Source organism: Nothobranchius furzeri, chromosome 5, assembly GCF_043380555.1.
Source record: "Nothobranchius furzeri strain GRZ-AD chromosome 5, NfurGRZ-RIMD1, whole genome shotgun sequence".
NCBI lineage: Eukaryota > Metazoa > Chordata > Actinopteri > Cyprinodontiformes > Nothobranchiidae > Nothobranchius > Nothobranchius furzeri.
The window spans coordinates 79,602,621-79,623,927 of record NC_091745.1 but is presented as its reverse complement, the minus strand read 5'-3'; the positions used below and the strand labels follow the sequence as shown (position 1 = coordinate 79,623,927).

The 21,307-nt window shown below is 44.0% G+C and overlaps 3 protein-coding genes across 4 annotated transcripts in view; 2 read left to right on the top strand and 1 right to left on the bottom strand.

The window, feature by feature from the left end:
* The first annotated feature begins 222 nt into the window (after positions 1-222).
* Positions 223-11,841, top strand: si:ch211-197h24.6 (uncharacterized). The gene is made up of 12 exons (XM_015950648.3): positions 223-328; positions 821-904; positions 4,935-4,965; positions 5,704-5,778; positions 5,872-6,011; positions 6,100-6,225; positions 8,001-8,046; positions 10,593-10,652; positions 10,749-11,050; positions 11,134-11,238; positions 11,388-11,448; positions 11,733-11,841. Exons 1-12 carry the CDS (start codon positions 326-328, stop codon positions 11,774-11,776), a joined length of 1,077 nt encoding a protein of 358 aa, XP_015806134.3. The 5' UTR covers positions 223-325; the 3' UTR covers positions 11,777-11,841.
* Positions 11,842-12,542: 701 nt separating this feature from the next.
* On the bottom strand, positions 12,543-14,463 carry rbm12ba (RNA binding motif protein 12Ba). Its single transcript, XM_015950639.3, has 2 exons — positions 14,362-14,463; positions 12,543-14,255 (listed from the first exon to the last, which is right to left on the bottom strand). Exon 2 carries the CDS (start codon positions 14,210-14,212, stop codon positions 12,653-12,655), a length of 1,560 nt encoding a protein of 519 aa, XP_015806125.3. The 5' UTR covers positions 14,213-14,255; positions 14,362-14,463; the 3' UTR covers positions 12,543-12,652.
* A 4,146-nt stretch (positions 14,464-18,609) lies between these two features.
* Positions 18,610-21,307, top strand: part of tmem67 (transmembrane protein 67) — a 14,659-nt gene continuing 11,961 nt past the window's right edge. For both annotated transcript variants that reach the window (XM_015950613.3, XM_015950611.3), the window contains exons 1-7: positions 18,610-18,898; positions 20,345-20,439; positions 20,537-20,627; positions 20,762-20,861; positions 20,945-21,008; positions 21,077-21,148; positions 21,234-21,296. In XM_015950613.3, the coding sequence (XP_015806099.1) occupies positions 18,694-18,898; positions 20,345-20,439; positions 20,537-20,627; positions 20,762-20,861; positions 20,945-21,008; positions 21,077-21,148; positions 21,234-21,296 (690 nt within the window). In that variant the 5' untranslated portion in view covers positions 18,610-18,693. The remainder of the gene's footprint in view (positions 18,899-20,344; positions 20,440-20,536; positions 20,628-20,761; positions 20,862-20,944; positions 21,009-21,076; positions 21,149-21,233; positions 21,297-21,307) is intronic.

The following is a 21,307-nucleotide window of genomic DNA, read 5'->3' as shown; positions in this document are numbered from 1 at the left end:
ACGTATTACGGTACGTCCCGGTAAACATAGTAAACGCACCATGTAGTCTTCATAAGTGCCTTAAAGAAAACTGACACTATTTACCTGTATTTGTGGACGATTCTTGAAATATAACATCATATAATCATAATCATTTAAAATAATTATTTGTGGAGATTAACTAATTTGAAATAATTAAAAATATATATTTTATAAAGGCGAAATCCTGGTACTCACATTTCCCTTAGAAAAGGATTTTAGGCCCAGGATAAAACTAACGGAAGAAAGCGTAGCAAACCTTCGTCTTACACTGTCCGGGTTTGGTTTTGCAATAAAACCTCCAGCAATGGTTGGTTAAGTCTTGTTTTTTTAAGTAATAGTAATATTTACGTACATAGTATTTGATTTACTTTATTTACCTGTAATGTTGAACGGGTAATTGTAAAGCAACGTCTGGCGGGGCCTAGTGAAAACGCACAAGGCATCATGCTAATCGTTTATTTTGAACTGTATTTTAATGAATAGCCATTTACAAACTTCAAAAATGTCCTGAAAAAGCTTCCGATTCTTTTCCCTTGGTGTATTTCCACAACTACTTGGACTGACTAATTCGCAGTACTTCGTTAACTTTCCAAAACACGAAAGCTAAAATCACATTCAGAAGGTTTTATTGCCGTACGTATGTGAATCACTACGTTAGGAAATTGCTAAAGCATTCACTCGTAGTATTTCATTCTATCCTCTAATGAAAACGTGCATTTTCTGATCATATCGAGTTGCAGTTATCTTGCATTATTTTGAGAAGTATTCTGCTTTCGAGTAATTTCTGTTCATATCGCAGCAAGCGGAGAAAATGGAGAATTTGGCGTCTGAAGAACAGCCTCCTGCTCAAAAAGAGCCTTCTGTAAAAAAGAGAAAGCCAAAGGTGGGTTTCATAATTTTCACGTTTAACATACTTGTATTACCTCAACAGCCTTGCTGGTTGGCTGTTGAATTTGCTTGTTTAACCAGGTTATGTAGTCTTCTCCCTTTGTGCATTCAGACAGACCAGCACCTGATTTAGTCACCAGAGGCCAGGAGTTTTGTGTTTTCTAGCGTCAGGTTTACAAAGTTAGTTTCACTTTAATCTAATAGTTTCCCTTTTAGTTAGTTTGAGGAATGTGGAAAGCATATTTAGTGCAAGTGTATTTTCAGTTTGTGTAGTGATCTGCGTCATCACTACATAGTTGCAATAAAAACAGTTTAGTGGGATTATGTGTTTCTGCACAAATTGTTTATAAAATGTGATCTGATCTTCATGTAAGTCACAATAGACAATCACGGTCTGCCTAAACTAATACAACACTAACAATTATGTTTCCATGTTTTATTGAATTCACTATTGTAAACATTCACAGTGCAGGTGGGAAAGAAGAAGAAAATATCATTTCTGTAGCGCCTCTCAAGATAAAAATCAAGAGGTGCTTCACAAAAACAAAAAAATGTAAAAATATACAAAAGCATTTAGAAAATGTTTAAAAATATATTTAAAATGAGCAAAAATAGACAATTGGGATTTAAAAGAAAAAATGTTAAGAAAGAGAGAGAGTGAACAGGAAAGAGGGGAACCAGTGGATCCTGAGGAAGGTGGAATAGGTGGGGAGAGCAGAATAAAGAGAGAGAGGTGAAGAAGGTCATACAAAAGCCAGCTTGAACAAGTGAGTCTTCAGCTGCTTTTTAAAGGAGACCACTGAGTCCACTGATCTCAGGCTCAGGGGGAGAGAGGTCCAGAGTCTGGGGGCCACATCAGCAGATGATCTGTCACCTTTGACCTTTAGCCTGGTGCTGCACAACCAGTAGGCTTTGATCACTGGACCTCAGGGACCTGCTGGGGGTGTAGGGACTGAGAAGATCACCAATGTAAGATGGTGCTTGTCCATGTAAGGCCCTATAGACCAGAACCAGGATCTTGAAATGAACCCTGAAGTTGACTGGCAGCCAGTGAAGCTGGAGGAGAAGCGGGGTGATGTGGGTGTGTTTGGAGGACTTGGTCAGAAGCCGAGCACAGGCGTTCTGAACCACCTGTAGACGGTTCAGGGAGGTTCTGCTCAGACACGTGAAAAGAGAGTTACAGTAGTCTAAGCGTGAGGAGATGAAGGTGTGGAGAACTGTCTCAAGTTCAGAGCGGGACAGAATGGGACTCAGCTTAGCAACGTTCCTGAGATGGAAGAAGGAAGAGCCAACAAGAGAACTGACATGAGAATCCAGGGTGAGAGCTGGGTCAAAGGTCACACCAAGGTTCCTGACAGAAAAGTATGTGAACCCTTGGATTTAATAACTAATTGAACTTCCTTTGGCAGCAGCAACTTCAAATGTTTCCTGTAGTTGCGGATCAGACCTGCACAAGGGTCGGGAGCAATTCTTGACCGTTCCTCTTTACAGAATCAGTTCAGCAATATTCTTGGGAAGTCTGATGTGAATCGCTTTCTTGCAGTGATGCCACAGCGTCTCAATTGGGTTGAGGTCAGGACTCTGACTGGGCTACTCCATTAGGCCCATTTTGTTCTGTTTAAGCCATTGTGGTGTTGTTTTACTTCTATGATTTGGGTCGTTGTCCTGTTGCATCACCGTTGCATCACCCATCTTCTGTTGGGCTTCGGCTGGTGGACAGATGGTCTTAAGTTCCCCTGCAAAATGTCTTTATAAACTTGGGAATTAATTTTTCCTTTGATAGCAATTTGTCCATGCCCCGATGCAACAAAGAGGCCCCAAACCATGATGCCCCCACCACCATGCTTCACAGTTGGGATGAGGTTTTGATGTTTGTGTGCTGTGCCTCTATTCCACACATAGTGTTATGTGGTTCTTCCAAACAACTCAACATTGGTCTCATCTGTCCACAGAATATTTAAACAGCACTTCTGCGGAACATCCAGGTGCTCTTTTGCAACCTTTAAACATGCAGCAGTGGTCTTTTTTTGGGGGGGGCAGCAGTGGTGTCCTCCCATGAACTCTTTTTGTTTAGTATTTTACGTATCACACATTCACCAACAGGGATGTTGGCATGCTCTAGGATTCTTCACCTCATTGAGCGTTCTGCGTTTGTGCTCTTGCAGTCATCTTTCCAGGAGAGTAGCAACAGTGCTAAAATTTCTCTATAGACGATTTGTCCAGTGGACGGATGAACATCAAGGATCTTGGAGATACTTTTAAAACCCTTTCCACCTTGGTGCAAGTCCAACATTTCTTGACCGTAGGTCTTCTGAGAGCTCTTTTGTGTGAGGCATTGTTCGCATCAGGCGATGCTTCTTAGGAAAAGAAAACCCAAAACTGGTGTTTGTGGGGTTTTCATATACGGAAGAGCAACTTTAACAAACCTCTAAATCTCATTGGTTGGACTCCAGTTTGGCTGACTCCTGATTCCAATTAGCTCTTGGAGATATCATTAGTCTAAGCTGTTCACAATCGTTTTCCACCTGCACTGAATGTTTACATGGTGTGTGTTCAATAAAAACATGGAAACATGTTGTTTTTTGTGTGATATTAGTTTAAGAAGACTGTGGTCGTCTATTGTTGTGACTTGAATGAAGATCAGATCAGATTTTAAGACCAATTTGTGCAAAAGTCCATATTATTCCACAGTGTTGGCATACTTTTTCTTGCAGCTGTATGTTTACCAAAAATAAACCATGGTAGCTCCTAATTTTGAGATTTGTCAGGGTTAAAGGGTGATTCAGGAGATAATTTCCCTGACTTGAATAGCTTTGGGTTACTAATACTTGTCCTCAACCATTTATCTGAATCCTGGTCTTTGGGGCAGCAGTCTAAACTAGGAAGCCCAAACTCCTCAACCTCTACCGGCTCCTCTGGTTGGACCCTAAGGCATACCCAGGCCAGCCAAAAGACGTAATCCCTACCGCGTATCCTGGGTTGAGTCAACCCTTCTGCCAACGAGACATACCTGACATACTTCTTCCACAAGGTGTCCATAGGTGAGGACTGGAACATAGGTTGACCAATAAATGGAGAGCTTTGCATTCTGGCTTAGCTCATTTCCAACGCCGCCCCGATCTGCACGTCAATCTTCCCTCGCTCGTGAACAAGATCCCACGATACTTAAACTGTTCTTGAGGTAGGAACTTGCCCCAACCTGGGGTTGGAAATCAGGACAGATCCTCCTGCCACCCTCCACCCAACACTGCACCTAGAACAGAACCGGTGGCAAAAAGCAGCTCTGGTGGAGTCCGCCCCCCACCGGGAACCCTATCGGCTAGACCCTCCTCTACGGTACTTTGAAGTCGACCTTTCCTGAGAGGCAGAGGAGTGAGATTCCTCTTTGCGTGCTCCAAAATGAGAAGTATGGGGAGTTTCTTTCATTGTGGAAATCCTGTTCATTTATTTATGCTAGATAAAGACAATTACTGGTTCAAATGAAAAGTCGCAGACCCTGGCAATTTGTAATCTCACTGTCAGGAATGTTTGTGACCCAACTGGACTCAGATGAGCAGAAGTTTAGCTAAGACCACACAATGGCAGCAGTAATCGTCCCCCTCATATGCTGGAGCACGCACGTTCATTTTTCTGTGGTGTTTTCCACCAAATTATGATTAACAACCAAAACATTAGACTGGCCTGAAGAAAAGGGGCATATAGGTCTTGCTCTTTCATGCAGCCACAGACGCTTTCACACGTTATTAAAAGTGTAATAACTCTTCTTCTCTTTTAAAGCAGTGACAAACTGATGCTGTTCTCATTCGATGAGAATTTAGAGCAGTCGGTTGACGACACCGTAGAGCGCCTGTGCACTCCTTCCTGTCGCTGGCTCTGCTTAATGCGGAGGTTGCGCATGAGGAAATGGCGGCTCTGTAGCGTGTACGGTGTTTTGGACATGGACAAGGAGTTCATGTGTCATCTTGTCACTAACGCCTGTATCTCTCTCTCCCCCCTTCTCGTGGGTTTATTCCCTCTGATGACAGAAAAGGAATCTGCAGCACTCTGCTGACATAGGTAAGTCTTGATTACTCATGGCGCCACTTCCGGGCATGAAAGTTGAAGCGTGGGACCTTAACTTCCTGCTTCATGGAGCAAGTGGTGACATGTTCACCTCTTGGTGGGCCCTCGGAGAGTAGGGTGCTCGCAGCTTTTGGTCTTGCAAAAATGGCCACAACTGACCTGTTGATGTGACGGTCCGTTTAAACCAAACCATCCGTTCTCCTACACAGTTGCATCTGTAAGCAACAAGCTAAATGCTCATGTTGAGTTGGGGTGCTGGTTTAACCCCCTCTGAGTGCAGTGTTTAGGTTTAATCAGTTGTCTGTATCACTGGCTACTTTGTTAGTCATAGTCAACGTTATGAAGTAGTTTTGAAATTGGACTGCTTCGTTCTGTCCCTGGAGACGGTAAGAAGCAGAGCATCGTAGTTATGTGTCCTACAGACCACTCTGGACCAAATGGGGGGTACCAGGACTGTTCTCATTCCTCTCCCAGGTCTCAAAAGGACACGAGGACTTGGTCTACCAATGATCGGCTCTTATACGAAGAATAAAATCGTGTGTTCATCAACTGCTACAAGTTGTATTAAATCAAAACACACCTCCAGTGTCGTCTTTCTTCCTGCTGCGTTACCGTTGCACATTTCTCCCAAGAGATCTACGTCAGAGTGACGAGTTGACCTCGACTTAAACATGGTTAGTCTTGCAGTTTTTAGGTGTTCCTCAAGGCCTGATCATGGTTATTTGTTCTCAGTGTTCACACGAGGGAATTCTGTCCAAACGATGCCCTCTCTGAGCAAGTTGTTAAGGGGGGTCACAGGGATCCTTGGTAAGTTGATGCCCCCTCTTCATGTGCGTCTGTTGGTCCTTCTCTTGTTTCAAAATAATAAAAAATAACCAACTAAACATGTGATGTCTGCAGGCCTTAATTTTGTTTGGGAATACCGCAGTCCCAGCAAGTCGGTCCAACCGCACTACCAGTGCAAACTCTGTTTCTTGTCCTGTTTGCAGCATGATATTATCGATCATGTCAAAGGCTGGAAGCATTGCTACAAATATATGGCAAGTACTGCTTTTTTTTTTCTTCTCAAGTCTGACACCAAAGGCTTTATGTAACGGATGTACTCCTATAACATACTGCATTTCACAGAAAAAGAACCACGCTGACAAGATTACGTTTGAAGAAGAAGCTGTTGTTAAAGACCCGTCACTTAAAGCTTCACTCAGAGCTACTGCTGTTGAGGTGGACACGGCAGAGGAGAGGGGGCAAATTAAAGTAAGTGGCACTCGGTACCGTGGCTTTAACTAGTTCTATCAGGTGTCTAGAACTAGCTGAATGTGCCCTTTTACGGTAAACTGTCCGTGTGCTCATGAATCAGAAGCCCGTGTTGCACATCGATGCACCTTAAGCTTGGTTTATGCTTGACGCGTCCTCGAAGTTTGCACGGCTCCGCGCGGCAAACTTGCGTCATTTTAACAACCGCGCCCCTCCACAGCGCCTCCGCACGGCCCAAACTTTCCACACAACCCACCTAGGAAATTTTCCAACTACGCGGACAGTCGGACGCGGAAAAACATGGCGGACCGGCAAGAACTAGTATGGCAGAGGTTGGTAAATACAGACATTTGTATGATTCAGCCCTCAGAGATCACCGTGATCAACATGTTGTTAATAATTCTTGGAGAGAAATAGCTCGCACTGTCGGAAAAGACGAGGACGCTGTTAAAAATGCTGGAATGCCATGTTGTAAACAGTCATTTCTACTTCTACTATGGTGTAGTGTTGGATGCATGCCGTAGAGCTCCATGCTGCCCCCTACAGTTTGGGAGAATATTGGCTCACCGCAGAGACGAGCCGCACGAACCATAAACGCTGCGAGTTGTGAAGCGCGTTCCATCCGCGAGCCGCATCACCAAGCGGAAAGTAAATGCGTCAAGCATAAACCAAGCCTCACCCCCAAATTCCACTACCTCCGCTCCGACACGAACGCCGGAGCAAAATCGGTCCCGTTGTAGTCAATCAGAGCAATTCCACTACTGCGGCCGTGCTCCGGCCGTGCGCCGCCCTCTGTTCCGGCGTCCGGCAAAAATAGAATCGATCCTATTTTCGCCGGACGCCGGAGCACCTCCGCAGTAAATGGACAGAAATCACAACGGCCCAACAGGAAAAGGAGCAAGCACAATTTCCGTTTTTCACAATAAATCGATAAACAAAAGGCGTTTTTTGTTTCATATGCACAGGTTTAACAACTTTTAACAACTATCAATGGCGGCTGAACTTTAAATGCACAAAAGTAAGCCATAAATACAGTTTCTACTATCAAAGTAGTCACCCTTTGTTGATCCAAACACTGCTGATCTCTCAACACAAATGATGGGCAGATTAAACAGTTCATTTCGATGCTTCTCCCACACAACGGGTGTTTGGATCTAACTTCCGCGTTTATTGCTCGGACTGTATCGCCAGATCTCGAAAATCCCGCGCATGCCTGTTTGCGCACCTCAGGTCTCCGCACCGGAGCGGAGCCGTTGTAGAGCGGGTAGCAGTAAAAATTGAGTTTGGAAGCGAGCGGCTGCGGAAGGCGGGGGCGGACCGGAGCGGAGGTAGTGGAATTTGGGGGTTAGTTTAAATGAGGTATGGGCTTTGTTGCTACTCAGTGGAGCCGGCGTCAGAGGCGTACACAGAGCCAAACCGACATCCGTGTGAAACGGAGAGCCAGCATGGTGGGAAAAGCTAAATTGGATACAGTGACGCTGTTGTTCTAGAATTTGGATCCCACAATGTTGGCACACTTCCTGAGAGCCCGGACTGGGTCGTCATACTAACGCAGACGGGCAGGAACAAGAAACGGCATACAAGGTGTCTGCAGATTTAAGGGAGCCAGATTTAACTTTTCAAGGACCCGCGGGTACCCTGTTGTAGCGACCTCCGTCGGTAAAATTGAGAAAACAAATTAAACTTTATTTGGAGTTTTATTGAACCGTGTTTTTGCCGTGGGTTTCCTGTAAACGACACATGATGGTTTTGTGTTTGTTTCTCGTTAATTTTAGGTGATTCTAAAGGAGCCGTGTGATGTTCTGGCTTTCAAAGGATTCCGTAAGTTTTTGTTTCTGGAAGCATGCGTTTAAGATCGTGGCTTTACCCAGTGCCGCTCGAGCCGTTGGCACCAGTGAGTTCTGCAACAGGACTTTAAACATCAGTTAAATACATAAAAATAGTTTTTCTTTTTAATGAGGTTTAGATGAACCCTGCTGCGCGCCTTCACTCAAGCTGACAGCGAATAGAAATCAGGTTGATGGCCTGGGTCACATGACAGGATTTTTAATTTGATAAACAGTTTTCGAAGCTCAAAGCCCGGATCAACCTGTGTGATTCTTGGCTGTCGCACAGGATCGTTCACGTCACACTGAGAACTCCAGAGAGGTGGAACGCTGTACGGGGCAAGGTTTCAGTGAGGCAGACGGCACGACGTCTCCCTCCAGCAGGTCAAGCAGCGTCATGAACGCACCTCCCGAAGCATACGTCACTAAGCAGACCGCTAACCAAAACGAAGCTGAAAAGATAAAAACACTTAGCTTTAGCATCAGTTCATGACCCAACTCTTCTTCCTCAAAGATGAAGCTTCCTTTTTAAAACCCTCGCTTTGGCGTCAGACTCCGGCTGCGGGTCTCCTTTTCCCGTCTTCCAGCTAAACAGCTGATCTGTCTGCTGGTCTTTCATCCTTCTCTTTTGTACACGAGAACCACTAAACTACAGAGGAGTAACCATCTGTCACAGATCACTGCAACATCTAAACTTTAGCCGTGAATTCTGTCTGACGGCTCGGCTCCGTGACCGCTCACACCCGCTGTCCCTCTGCAGCGAAACGCTGCTGAAGCATCCTCATCAGCTGAACACGTGAGATTTCCACCAACAGCAAAGGGATCTCATGGTTTTTATGTTTGTGAGCTCGTCTCCTCTCGGCTCTCACGGATCACAGAATCACGGTTTTCAGTTTATCTGATGGTCTGGCAGGTAGTTTAGTTATTTTAGTAGAACGCCGGTTTAACCTGGGCTGTTAACTAAAACTGGTGTGTAGTTTATAATCCGCATTTTAAACATAAATTGAAACCAAAGCTCAGAGAGGCGGAGTCTTGCTGCTGCAGCGTCCCAAAGGTGTGTTTTCATTGGTCGGTTGCAGACAGGAATCGTAGGTTTTCAAGCATCCTTGTAGACTGTCGGAGGCTGATTTGGTCCTGAGACGCCTCAGAAAGCCGTTGTAGAGCCGGTCAGACGGGACGTTCGCAGCATGGTGCACAGATGTATGCAGATCACCCCGATAGTGACCGTTTTTCTCACCGTTCTGCTCAGGACGAGGGTTTGGCAAAGACGGCCAAAAATCGCACCGTGTGATCCGGGCTAAAGACCTCATAAAAGTTCAGAGTATACCAAATCTGGCAAGTACTTCACACAAATCGATTTCGTACACAAACATTCCCCAGACAGATGGGTTGTTTCACAAGACGGTGACTTTTGCAGAAACAATCGTTGTGGAGTACGGTCGTGTTTGTGCTTCTGTTACCTCGCTTCCTAGCTAAGCAGCATGCACCATTGTCCTTGAAAATGAGACGGAGACAGTCCGACGTGTTTAAAAGGCCAGATTTATGATCAAAGCAACACTGACTTGCTTCCGAGTGGACCAGACCACTTGAACCTAATAAAATTATCTGATCTGATTACCTTTAAGCCCCCTTCAGACAGGCCATGAAACACGGAAATGTTCCGGACTCTGTCCGTAAGACCTTTGTGTCTGAATACAAACATCCGGATAACGTGTTCCGGAATTTATCTGGACGAAGCCCCTAGTGACAGGTCCGGACTTGTTACGGACAGGGTGGCTGCTTCAGACTGGTGAGGTAGAGTTCCGGACAAGGGGGAGGGGGAGGAGGAGGGGACCGGGGGGCGCTGTGCGCACCTAGATAGCCCGCTGCTGTAGCATGCGGCGAACCACGGCAGCTCGCCTCCTACGGTACCGTCTAGACGCGCGACGGAGCGCTTCACACCGCTTCAGTGATTCCTTTAACCATTGAGCTTCATCATCCAGGTCTCTTATGCGTCTTCGTGTGCGCAGAATTATGCTTAAGCGCCTCGTGATTTTTATCTTGAGAGGCGCTATAGAAATGATATTTTCTTCTTCTTAACATGAGTCCGACCCCCCCCCCCCCCCCCCCCCCCCGTGTGAACGCAGCCGAAAGGACAAGTTCCGGTACAAAAGTGGTGTGTCTGAAAACACAGTTCCGGTTAAAAAACGGATTGAATTGTCCGCAAATGTTCCAGAATGTCTATCTGAAAAGGGCTTCAGAGCCGTTGTGGTAATTGGACGCAACCTTAAGATCGTCAAAAGTAGAGGAGCGGGTCAAACATTAGCACATTTATCCTGCTGTGTGATCTGAGCAGAGGTCTTTTTCCTTCATTAGCAACATGCTCGCTGGACTTGAAGTTCACGACGTTTTTCCCTGCTGTAGAAAACTAACTTTAGCAGACTTCTTGACCGACAATCAATTTCCCTTTGGGATTAATAAAGTATTTTTGAATTTGAATTGAATTGAATTCTGTAAATATTGCCAGCATGAAAACTGCATTTGCTTTTGATCGACTCACAGGTTCAGCTGCTCCTAAACCTGTGCCGCCACCAGTAATCAGACCAATCGCACCGCTTCTTGGTGAGTACCCCTTCCATGTAATGGATGCTTTCTCAAAAAGAAGTGTGGAAGTTTTCCTAATTAGCATACCTATGTTGAATTAAAATCCTCTTGCAGGTCCCAGGTTCCAGGACTCAAGACTTCCCCCTCTTGGCGGTCCATTCGCTGACTATCCAGGAGAATATAAAAGGCCTGGTTTTGGAGATTATGCATCCAGAGGTCATTTCCCTGAATCCAGTAGGAATCGAGGACCCTTCACAGATGATATGGGTCAGTTTCCACCCGGGGGTGGAAATGGGTTTGGCCCGGATGGTGGAAGAGCTGGTGCCCAGGCGGGGGTCACTTTTAAGGATGGACCAATGGACAGGGGAGGTGCCATAGAGCACAGCAGCCTTCCTAACACTCTACTCGCATACCTGGTAAATTTTCCCACTCTAAGCTTCTTTCGCATTGAAATTGCAAATCTACATTTGGTTAATCAACTTCTGATTGTTGTTTTTAGGATACTTTCCAGATCGAGAGCGAGAGTGATGCACAGCTGGTGCTGAAGGTGACACAGAAACTGACCGATGTACTGATGGAGTACCGACTGAGAACCGTGTCATCGGTATGATCTTTAAAAAAAAACATCAGGCTCATTATTTAAAAACTGATCTTCCTTTTGTAGGAACTAGTAAATGTAATGAACAAAACCGGAGATTTTTACTTCTAAGTTTTGGATGCAAGTGGAGAGTTTGAATGTACTTTTCTTCTCAGGGTTCAGATCTTAACAGCGTGTCAACAGGCGACGATGGCCAATACTCGACCAGTCTCTCAGGTACGAAAGCAACAAGTCTCAGATTTAGTTTATCTGTCCAAGTCTTTCATTTTCACCTGAAAAACAACAGAAAACAAACCAAATAGGAAGTAAAGAACAGGGTGGCAGCCTGCCAAGCTTTGCTTGCCCACCCGCCAGGCTCAGTGCCATGCCCCGCCCCCCTCCCTGACCCTACCGTGTCCTTGCTGTTAGTTTTTTATGAAAACTGCCAGAAGAACACAACTAAAATACGGTTGCATTATCTTTCATGTCCATCAGACTAATACGGAGTTGTCTGTTTGCAGGTCCATCCAGGTATTCTGATGGTCCAGCCAGGTATTATAAATGATGACCCAGGCATGGCGCACAACGTTGGTGGCTGTCCCGAAGTTTGGGGGGGGGGGGGGGGGAGGTCTCTTTAGTTCTGTTGTTTTAACTTGAACATTTGGAAATACGCAAAATGACTAGTTTGCTTTGGTTAAACTTTTACTTTTTTATACATTAATAAAAAATTCCCTGTTCAGTGATGCAATGTACTCAGTACCTGTAATAAATGTGTGTTGGTTTAGCCCTGTGGGCGGCAGTGCTTCTACGTACCTGAATATTAAATTACTTTAAACACATTCATTTCAGTAACATGACTGCATCTGAACCGGTGGACTTATTTAAAGAGCAAGTCACCACCAAATCACTTTTTTTTTTGCTGATAAACTATATAAAGGAGTGTCTAATCATGCTGCAGACACGTGTCGTCAATAATTTGGCAGTTTAGTGCATCTTGGTTAAAATTCAAATATTCTGCCTAAAACTGTCAGTGTTGCGCCGTCGTCAGGGAAAAATTCTGCACTGTATTTGAATTTAAATCTGCCACCGCTATTGGCTAAGAGGTATGCTATGATGTAAACTGGTACATTATGATGTCACAATGCTGTCGTGAGCCTGTGTGTGTGTGTATTTGTTAGCGGCTCCGCCCTCTCGGTCTGCCAAGCAACAGCATTTGTTGCATTTTTCAAACATGAAGTGGGAGTGAAGTAAGTTTATTGTAGGGGGTGACTTGCTCTTTAATGTCACAAAGGTATTTAACGGTCTCCAGATTTAATAGAAAAACTAAGATGCACAGTTTTAAAATGTCTTTTAATGTGACACGTAGAAAATTATTCACATTTTCTTGCAAAAGCTATTTTCTTCAAATGTCCAAAGCAACTGCACGAGTCAACAACATTCCTCAAGCTTTGGCCAGGATGTCCTGCTTTTGCTTGACATTTATGAGGGTAAGAAGAACTTGACTCCCCAGGAACGGTCTTCCGTGGATCTTCAGAGCCTGAGCAGCTAGCTGTTCTGAAGGAAACGTAACCACGGCTTCACCGGTACCGTTACCATCGCGGTCATGTAGTTGAACGATGTTTTTCTTCACCTCAAACTGGCGGAATAGGCTCTTGATTTTATTCCTCGGAACATCTGCTGGCATGTTCCTAACAAAGATGCACACTTGAGAGGTCTGGTCCAAGTGTGGGCTGAGCTCTTTGTTGGTTTCAGGTCTCTGTCTGCATTTTCTAGGATCTCTAAGACGGGAACTCCGAATCCTTCGATGGCTTTTGAAGAGCCTTTCATTCATGACTGGTCTAGTGACTGACAGGACTTCAATGGCACCAGAGCCCACGTGGCAACCTGAGAGGTTGATGGCATACTCAAAATCCTCGTGGCAGTTAAAGATGACGAAAGCCTGATCCGTTCTGTTGCTGCTGTGGTCGAGCAAATGGAGCACGTTTCTATGTGGAATGTTCGGACATCCAAACAGTTGTTTTATGTCCGTCTTTGTCATGTTTTCTGGAAGATTTTTCACCATAACTATGTAATCTTTAGATGAAGTCCTAGAAGCATCCAGCTCTGGTCTCTTTGATGGCTTCAGCTGAAACCTCTTTGGAGTTCTCTTGAGCTGCTGCTGCTGAGCAGGAACAGAATCCCTCTTGTCACTCTCCTTAACGCCGTGTTGGTCAGGTTTCTGGATTGTTTGAAAATCAGAACGCTTTCCACATTCCTGGAGAGCGCCATTCCACATTTTCTCATCTGCTCCACGTACCTGGACACAGATGGAGCCCAGTGACTGTTCGTTGAAGCCAAGGGCAGCATATGCATCTCGCATTTTTGCAAACTTCACGAGGCAACCGTGATTAACTCCCAACTTCACATTTACGATGGCTTCCTGTACTGCCAGTCCTTGGAAAAAATGGCAGATGTCCACCTTTGACGTTGAAGCTGGCAGACCAAACAGCCTGACATAGCCTGGCCTTGAGTTGGAGGTCTGCTCGGGCGTTTTCGCCTCTGCAGCACTTGTCTGGAGACCTTGAAGGACCGTACACATGCCGAGATAAAAAGCGGTACTGGCATCCATAGGCTGCACGTCTGGTGTATTCGATCTGGGCTGTTCCTGCTGATCGTAGACAGGTGATGAAACTTCACCAGCTCTGTCTTCGCGTGGGCTTGTCGTGACGTGACCAGCTGAATTTGGGTGTGATTTCTTCTTTAACAACGACTTGAGCTTCTGCTCCAGCTCTGCCATGCTGCTTATGTGCAGAGTCACTGGAGACCCTTTGAGAGCACTTCCGGTTCGACGCATGGCCAGCTGTGCATCTCTCTCGGTGCTGAAGGCAATAAAGGCCTCTCGCAGACTTCCTCCAACGATGTAAACTCCTCCATCAGGTATGTGCAGAGAACTGAAGAATGACCGTATGTCTTCTGTGCTTGCTTCCACATGCAAGCCTCGCAGGAGCAGGATCACGGTCATTTTCTCGTGAAGGCTGAGGGCGTGGGTGATTTTTTCCAAATCTCTGGTGAAAAGCCCAGAACATCAGTGTTTATGAAGTATTAACGAGGAATAGGAAAAGAGGAAACATGCGCAAGAGGAAAGGCGGGAAAACTCAAACATGTACTCACGTTAGTCGTTTTAAGGTCCAGGGTTCGTCTCGTGAGGTTTGTTGTTGCTGAAGTTCGTCATCACGACGGGAACGTGCAGAGAAACGTGCTCCTGCGAATTCCCCCCCCCCCCCCCCCCCCCCCCAAAAAAACCCACAGCTAGCGTCACCCCCGGAAGTGGCAGCGCTCCGAGGGGGAAACCACCCGACTCGTCTGCGTCCAGGGAGCAAAAGGACATTTCACAATGAGAATTAATAAAGGTGAGGAAGCAAGAGCTGCCTGACCTGCAGCACTCCAGAATTGTTGACCTGCAACAGAGAAATCCGTCACCTACCTACCTGGTCTGTTTACCTGTGCTCGTCCCTGCTGCTGCCCTGTGTCTTAAGCTGCCTTCATGAGTCTGCTCTGTGGCAAAAAGGATGAAAGAAGCTTTGCAGAAAATGCTGAAATGGGATGGAAAGCAGTGTAGAATTCAACCCAGCCCCCTTTTATCCCACGTGTTTCCTCAGCAATTGTTTTGTTTTTATTTCAAACACGTGGAGAGTCACAGTGAGGGCAAGTTCTGGACAGAAATGAAACAAAATTGGATTTATTTCCAGCCTGAACTAACTAGGAAGGTGAAAACAACGGTTTAACACGGCATGTATTAACAAGCCATCATCTGCATGCAACTTAGAAGCATTTTACTCTTAAGTATTAATATCAAATAAAAATATTTTGTTACAAAATTTGACTAGCAATTTCTAATCAAACATACAAAACTATTATTTTAAAGAGCAAGTCACCCCCTACCAGATTCCTGCTCAACTCCCATTTCCTGTTTGAAAAATGCAACAAATGCTGTTGCGAGCAAGATACTCTGATACACAAGATACATACTATAAATATTATTACTTAGATTAGCCATTTTTATATTTTGCTTGTTTTTACGTTATTGTATTTTGCACAACTGTTGCTGTGAAACTCGCGCACAAGAATTTCACTCGCATGTACTGTACCAGTGCACATGTGACGTGACAATAAAAGTGATTTGATTTGAAGAGGGCAGAGCCACTAACAAATACACACACTCATGACATTGTGACATCATATTGTACCATCTAACATCATAGTGTACCTCTTAGCCAATAGCGATGGCAGATTTAAATTCAAATGCTGTGCAGAGTTTTTACCTGACAACGGCACAACACTGACAGTTTTAGGCAGAACATTTAAATTTTAACTAAGAAGAACTAAAATGCTGAATTATTGACTGCATTTGCCAACAGCAGGATCAGACACTCATTTGTATAGTTTATCAACAAAAAAAATGTTGATTTGGAGTGACTTGCCCTTTAAGATAGATGCCCAACTACACACTAAGGGATTTGTTGAAATTTTAAAATGGTAATTTTGGTTTTAATAAGAATTAATGCGTTTTGATCTTGTGAAAACACAAGATAAATCCAAAAGCAGGAAGTATCAGCAGCAAGCTGAAGGAGTACAAAATGAGTATGACGTATTTTACGTCCTCTAGTGGCAACGAGGGAAATTTACTACCGTTGAAGGATTACTCTTGAAGGGGAACTATGCGGTTCAGTTTGCTTTTAGCACCTCACAGTGTCCGTTTGAAGAACAAAAGCAAAACATATCTCCTCGCTGTGCGTTTGTCTTTTAAACACCCAAATCTAAATGTCTCCCCAGCCGTCCTTGGTGTCTACAGGAACAATTCATTACCAAATTAAACAACTCAACTGTGTTCACGATCTCCAACATGTTCCAGCCAATGACTGTAGAAACAGTCCCAACACACCCACCAGTCTGAAGATGCAAGTGAAAAATTCTGGCCACAGAGGGCGATAGGGGCTGGGTGGTGGCGCAGTTGTTACTGTTGCCCTGCAGCAAGAAGGTTGCAGCTTCGAAACTCGGCTGCAGCCTTTCTGCATGGAGGTGCATGTTCTCCCCATGCATGCATGGGTTTCCTCCAGGTACTCTGATATCCTAGCCTGGCAAGCAAGACTATATAAATACACACAAAATAAACTTTGCAAAGCCGGAATTAGGTCTAGTTCAGTAGGCTACTGGTTTCCCCCATAGATCACAACATGCACATTAGGTGAATAATTGTATGTTGCTTTGGATAAAGTAGTCTGCCAAATTGTTAGGTTTTTAAAGTATTTACTGACTTTAATGTTCCTTTTTAAGTAATCCTGCCTTAAAGAATGTCTCAGGACTTTCTTTCCTTCCAGCTTTGGTATGCTGATAAGTTGTGGGGGTTGTGAAATAGTCTGCCTGGCAACAGGAGTACATAGTTTCTGAATGAGTCAGCAGTTTTTTTTGTCTTTCAGCAGGCAACCCTGTAACTTGAATATGCAAAAATCACTGAATAAGTGAATAAAGTGACTAAAGTGTCGTCTGTATAAAAGTTAAATATATGGAGAGCCCAAGGAGAGGGATTATCGGGGGATGGTCTGATCTTATCTGCTGGAGTTAAAGAGCTGAATGGCTTTGGGGACAAAGGTGGCTCTCCTCCTCTCAGTCTTGCAGGAAGTGCAGCGTAGGCGTCGCCCAGAGGGGAGCCATTGAAATGCGGGCTGAGGAACGTGAGAGGGGTTGTGGAGGATTTTGGCTGCCTGTCTCAGGGCTTGTTGATAGAAAACCTGAGCAAGAGTTCTGACAGGCAGGCCAACAATGTTGGAGCACACTGATGCAGTGTGCTGCAGTCGGTTCCTGTTCTGGAGGCTAAGAGAGTAGAACCAGCAAGTGATGGAGAAGGTCATGATGCTTTCCAGGAAGGCACAGTAAAAGGTCATCATGACTGAGGAGCTGACTCCAAAGGAGTTGAGCTTCCTAAGGAGATATAACCCTGAGCATTCTCTTCACAAGACTGTCCGACAACGGAAGAGTGTCTTCAGTCAGAGGCTTCTTCAGTTTGGCTGCAACACTGACCGCTACTGGAGATCCTTCCTGCCAACAGCCATTGTAATATACAACACCTCTTTGACGACTTGATTATTATTATTATTCTGAGCTACTACAGCAATCATTTTCCCTCTGGGATTAATAAAGTATTTTTGAATTGAATTGAATAACCGTTGGTGGCACTTTCTGAGAATCTCTTCTGTGTTAGCAGAAAATTTCAGGAGGTTGTCAAAGGTGGTTCCCAGATTTAAAAATACCCAATACAAATAAACAAACATAAAATATTGACCACCTTCATTTGATCTAGAACTCTGCAGCGAGGCTCCTAACTGGAGTAAACAGAAGAGCACACATCACTCCTATTCTGATGTCTCTGCACTGGTTACCCGTTAGCTTTAGAGTTAATTTAAGACTCCTGACTATAACTTTCATGGCTCTACATGGTCAAGCTCCTCCCTATATTACCGAACTGTTAAAGCTTTATGCTCCAACCCGAGCCCTCAGGTCCACCCACCAGAACCTTCTAGAAGTTCCAGAGACCAGATAGAAAAGTCGAGGTGATCGCTCCTTCCAGACTGTTGCACCCCGACTCTGGAACGATCTTCCTTTATCCTTACTTGCGTTGACAGTCTGGACACTTAAAAAAAAACAGCTAAAGACCCTTTTATTTAAAGCTGCTTTTACCTAAATCTTTTATTTTCTTTTTTATATAACTCAAAATTGTAATCATCATTTGTTTATGGTATTGTATGATTTTATGACTTCGATTTTCTAATTTTAATTTATGACTATTTGTATACTTGTTCACTTATTTGTTTATTATTTATTTTGCTTTGATCTATGTGAAGCACTTTGTGATTTTCTGTCTGTGATGAGTACAAATACAATTTACTTACTATAAAATTAAAACAGGTAAATTAAAAATAAAACAAGTAGATAATAGTTTATATCAAATAGATGTATTTAGTTAGAAATTATGACTATTCTATGTTTTCTAATCAAACACAGATATAAACCCAATATTACAACACACAGAGACGGAAATGTTTTAGAAAGTTATTTTAGTTTTAAACAAGAAAAACGAATTTGTTCAGATTCAACAATAAATTTATAAATTACTAAAATAAAAACAAACTAAACCAAATAAGCCAGAAGTAACCATTAACTTCTTTCTATCTATCTATCTATCTATCTATCTATCTATCTATCTATCTATCTATCTATCTATCTATCTATCTATCTATCTATCTATCTATCTATCTGTCTATCTATCTATCTATCTATCTATCTATCTATCTATCATCATCATCATCATCATCATCTATCGTTAGTTTGGTCGGTAGGGGGCGCTATCTATCTTCATAATTTTGGGCCGACGCACGCAGACACGTTAGCAAACGTCATCGCGCATCGCAGAGACTTGTGGGTAAAAAGGAGGACCGTTGTTTTGCCATGGCGACGGGGACGCTTGTTTTTGTTTTTAACGGACACACGGTGCTCTTAGCATTATTCTTTTTAATAAACACTCATTTGTTTTGCTGTCAGCAGTTTATCATCCCCCTGGAGGCGCCCTCGGATTGTGGCGAGGAAGAATTTTTTGATACATCAAGTTTGTCTTGCGCAAAGTGCGGTTCGAATCAGCGCCAGAGCACAACAGGTCGGTTTCACCACAATCATGCCTGCTTTAGCCGTGTCACAAATGATTATAATAAAACAAAATAAAAAAACGTCTTACTGTTTTTACTTTTAAATGTTATAAAAGGAGTGAAGCGGTCCATCACGCAAACTTCTAAATAGCTGCGAGGGGCTAACTGTTAGCTTGCTTCCTTACATTGTGTCTTACAGAAACTGGTTGGACGTGGTTAAAAGCAAAAACTACGAACTGAATAAACACCGAGTCTTGATTAAAAGGTACATAAAATACTTTTGAGCCAGTGAAAGTAAGGGCGGCGTTACGGTGTTTTGTTTACAGTCTCAGTGATAAAAGTAATCCTGTCACAAAGACACATTTCCCGTGGCGGACCTAAGCAGTTTGGGGGCCCAAGGCAGACAAAGCCACGCGGGCCTCTGCAGCTGTTGTCTTGAACCTTTTTTCGATCCTTACTTAGAAAAAAGCGCTGGAGCCAGCTGTGACTTCTGCTTTTCGTTTGCAGCATTAGCACCGCAGCGTCCAGATGTTCTTATGTGACCGTGTTGCCACAACCTTTTCACTCGCTTCCTGCTTCTTTTACTTTTTAGAGTCCTTTGAATAGCTTCACTTCCTCTTTGCTTAATTCTTTCACCCATTATTATTATTATTATTATTATTATTATTATTTGCATCAGATGACAAACTTGCTCATCAGTCATTCACATCCATTGCTATGGCCTAGTCCCGTGAGTCCCAAACTGGGGTCTGGGACTCCCAAGGGGGTCCACACAATTTTGTCTGCGCTGAGGTTGTGAGGTTAGCAATATTTTATTTGTAAAAGTTAGATTTATAAAACCCCAATAACATAACATAACTATAGTCCAAACTCCATATAAACGGTTTAACTCTGTCACATTTATTGTGTGTATGGAGTTGGGCATCCTGGCTTGTCTTGGACACGGGTAAGGGGGGTCCTCAGCCCATCCAAAACTTTTTTAGATTTTTGAAAGAAAATAAATATCTCAAACGCCTTAAAGTGTCACGGGGCCCTTGAAGTGATTGAGCCCAAGGCGATCACCTACTGTTGCCTATTGGTAAGCCCACCTCTGCACATTTCACTTAGTTTCATCAACTGCAGCAAAATCATTTTGATGAGATTAATCAAACCAAATGTTATCAAATTTATGTCAGAGGTATTGAGTCTGCATGATAACAAGCACAGTAAAAATGCATAATTGCTTTCAGTACATGTTATTGTATTTACACATATAACCAAAAAGCCAATCATGGTTACAAAACTGTTTTGATTCTCTCCTGGTTTCCTTGTTTCTCTACTATAATTTACTGCTAATGTCACCAGAATGTCTGTTCTGTTTGTCACTGATTCTTCGTGCACGTGCTTTAAGGTTAGACGGACATAAAGCTGCTCCTAGGAGGAGACTCCTCCTCACACGTAACTCGTTGCTTTTGCAGGGCTGAGCTGCATTTGCCAAAGTGGGTTCAAAACCACAAATCTCACCTCAGATAAAGCGTCCATCACTTGCGAACAATGCCCCACGAGCAAGCCGGTGCGTTGAAATTTACTTAATTATTGCATCCCCCACTTAATACACAGCATGTTAGCGTGTGTGTGTTTTAGTTTGTGACTGTTGATTATCTTCCCAGGCAGTCACAACGGATGGGTTTGGATGTATTCGCTGTCCAGGAAGCCTCAGCGATCAGGGGAAGTGTCAGTGCCCAACTGGCAACATCCTGGGTAAGACAGCAACTCACCGAACATAACGTCGCCCATCTTTACCGCCGGTTGTTCTTGTTTCACGTTGAGCTCATAGAGGTGATAGCAGAGATTATGTGATGTAAAAAAGAGATGAAGTTTTGTTTCTGTTTCAGTGGAAAGAGATGTCAATGGCAACCTCCTGGAAGTGGCCAGATGTGAGGCATGCAACAATGACAGCCCTGCTCTGTCTGTACCCAACATCAGAGGAGACGGGTAACCCCACGTCACGCAGATCCGCGTCCAGCAACGGGATCAAAGCGTCAGATTAGGAATAATCTTCAAAAACTGTCTTTCAGATGCGAGCGATGTCAGACCACCTTTATAAATACCTCCTGTGTGTGTACTTCTCCCAACGTCCTGGTAGGACACACACGCACGCACGCACGCACGCACGCACACGCACGCACTAATGGTTTCTTTTTCCGTAGGCAGGAGGATTGTGTTTTCCTTCTGGCAGCATTTCATCCGATGTGAATCCCAGTGTTAACTTTGCTCAGTTGGTGAGACTCTCTTTTATTTAGCTCATATATTCGGATCACTCGCTTTCCTGATTTTCTCTTCCCTTGTGTTTTTTTCCTCGTGCAGAAGTTCAGCATCCAGTCCGCCTGGTTTGTGGAAAACCTCTACTCCTCCTCAGCAGCATGCCTAGTAATCCTAAG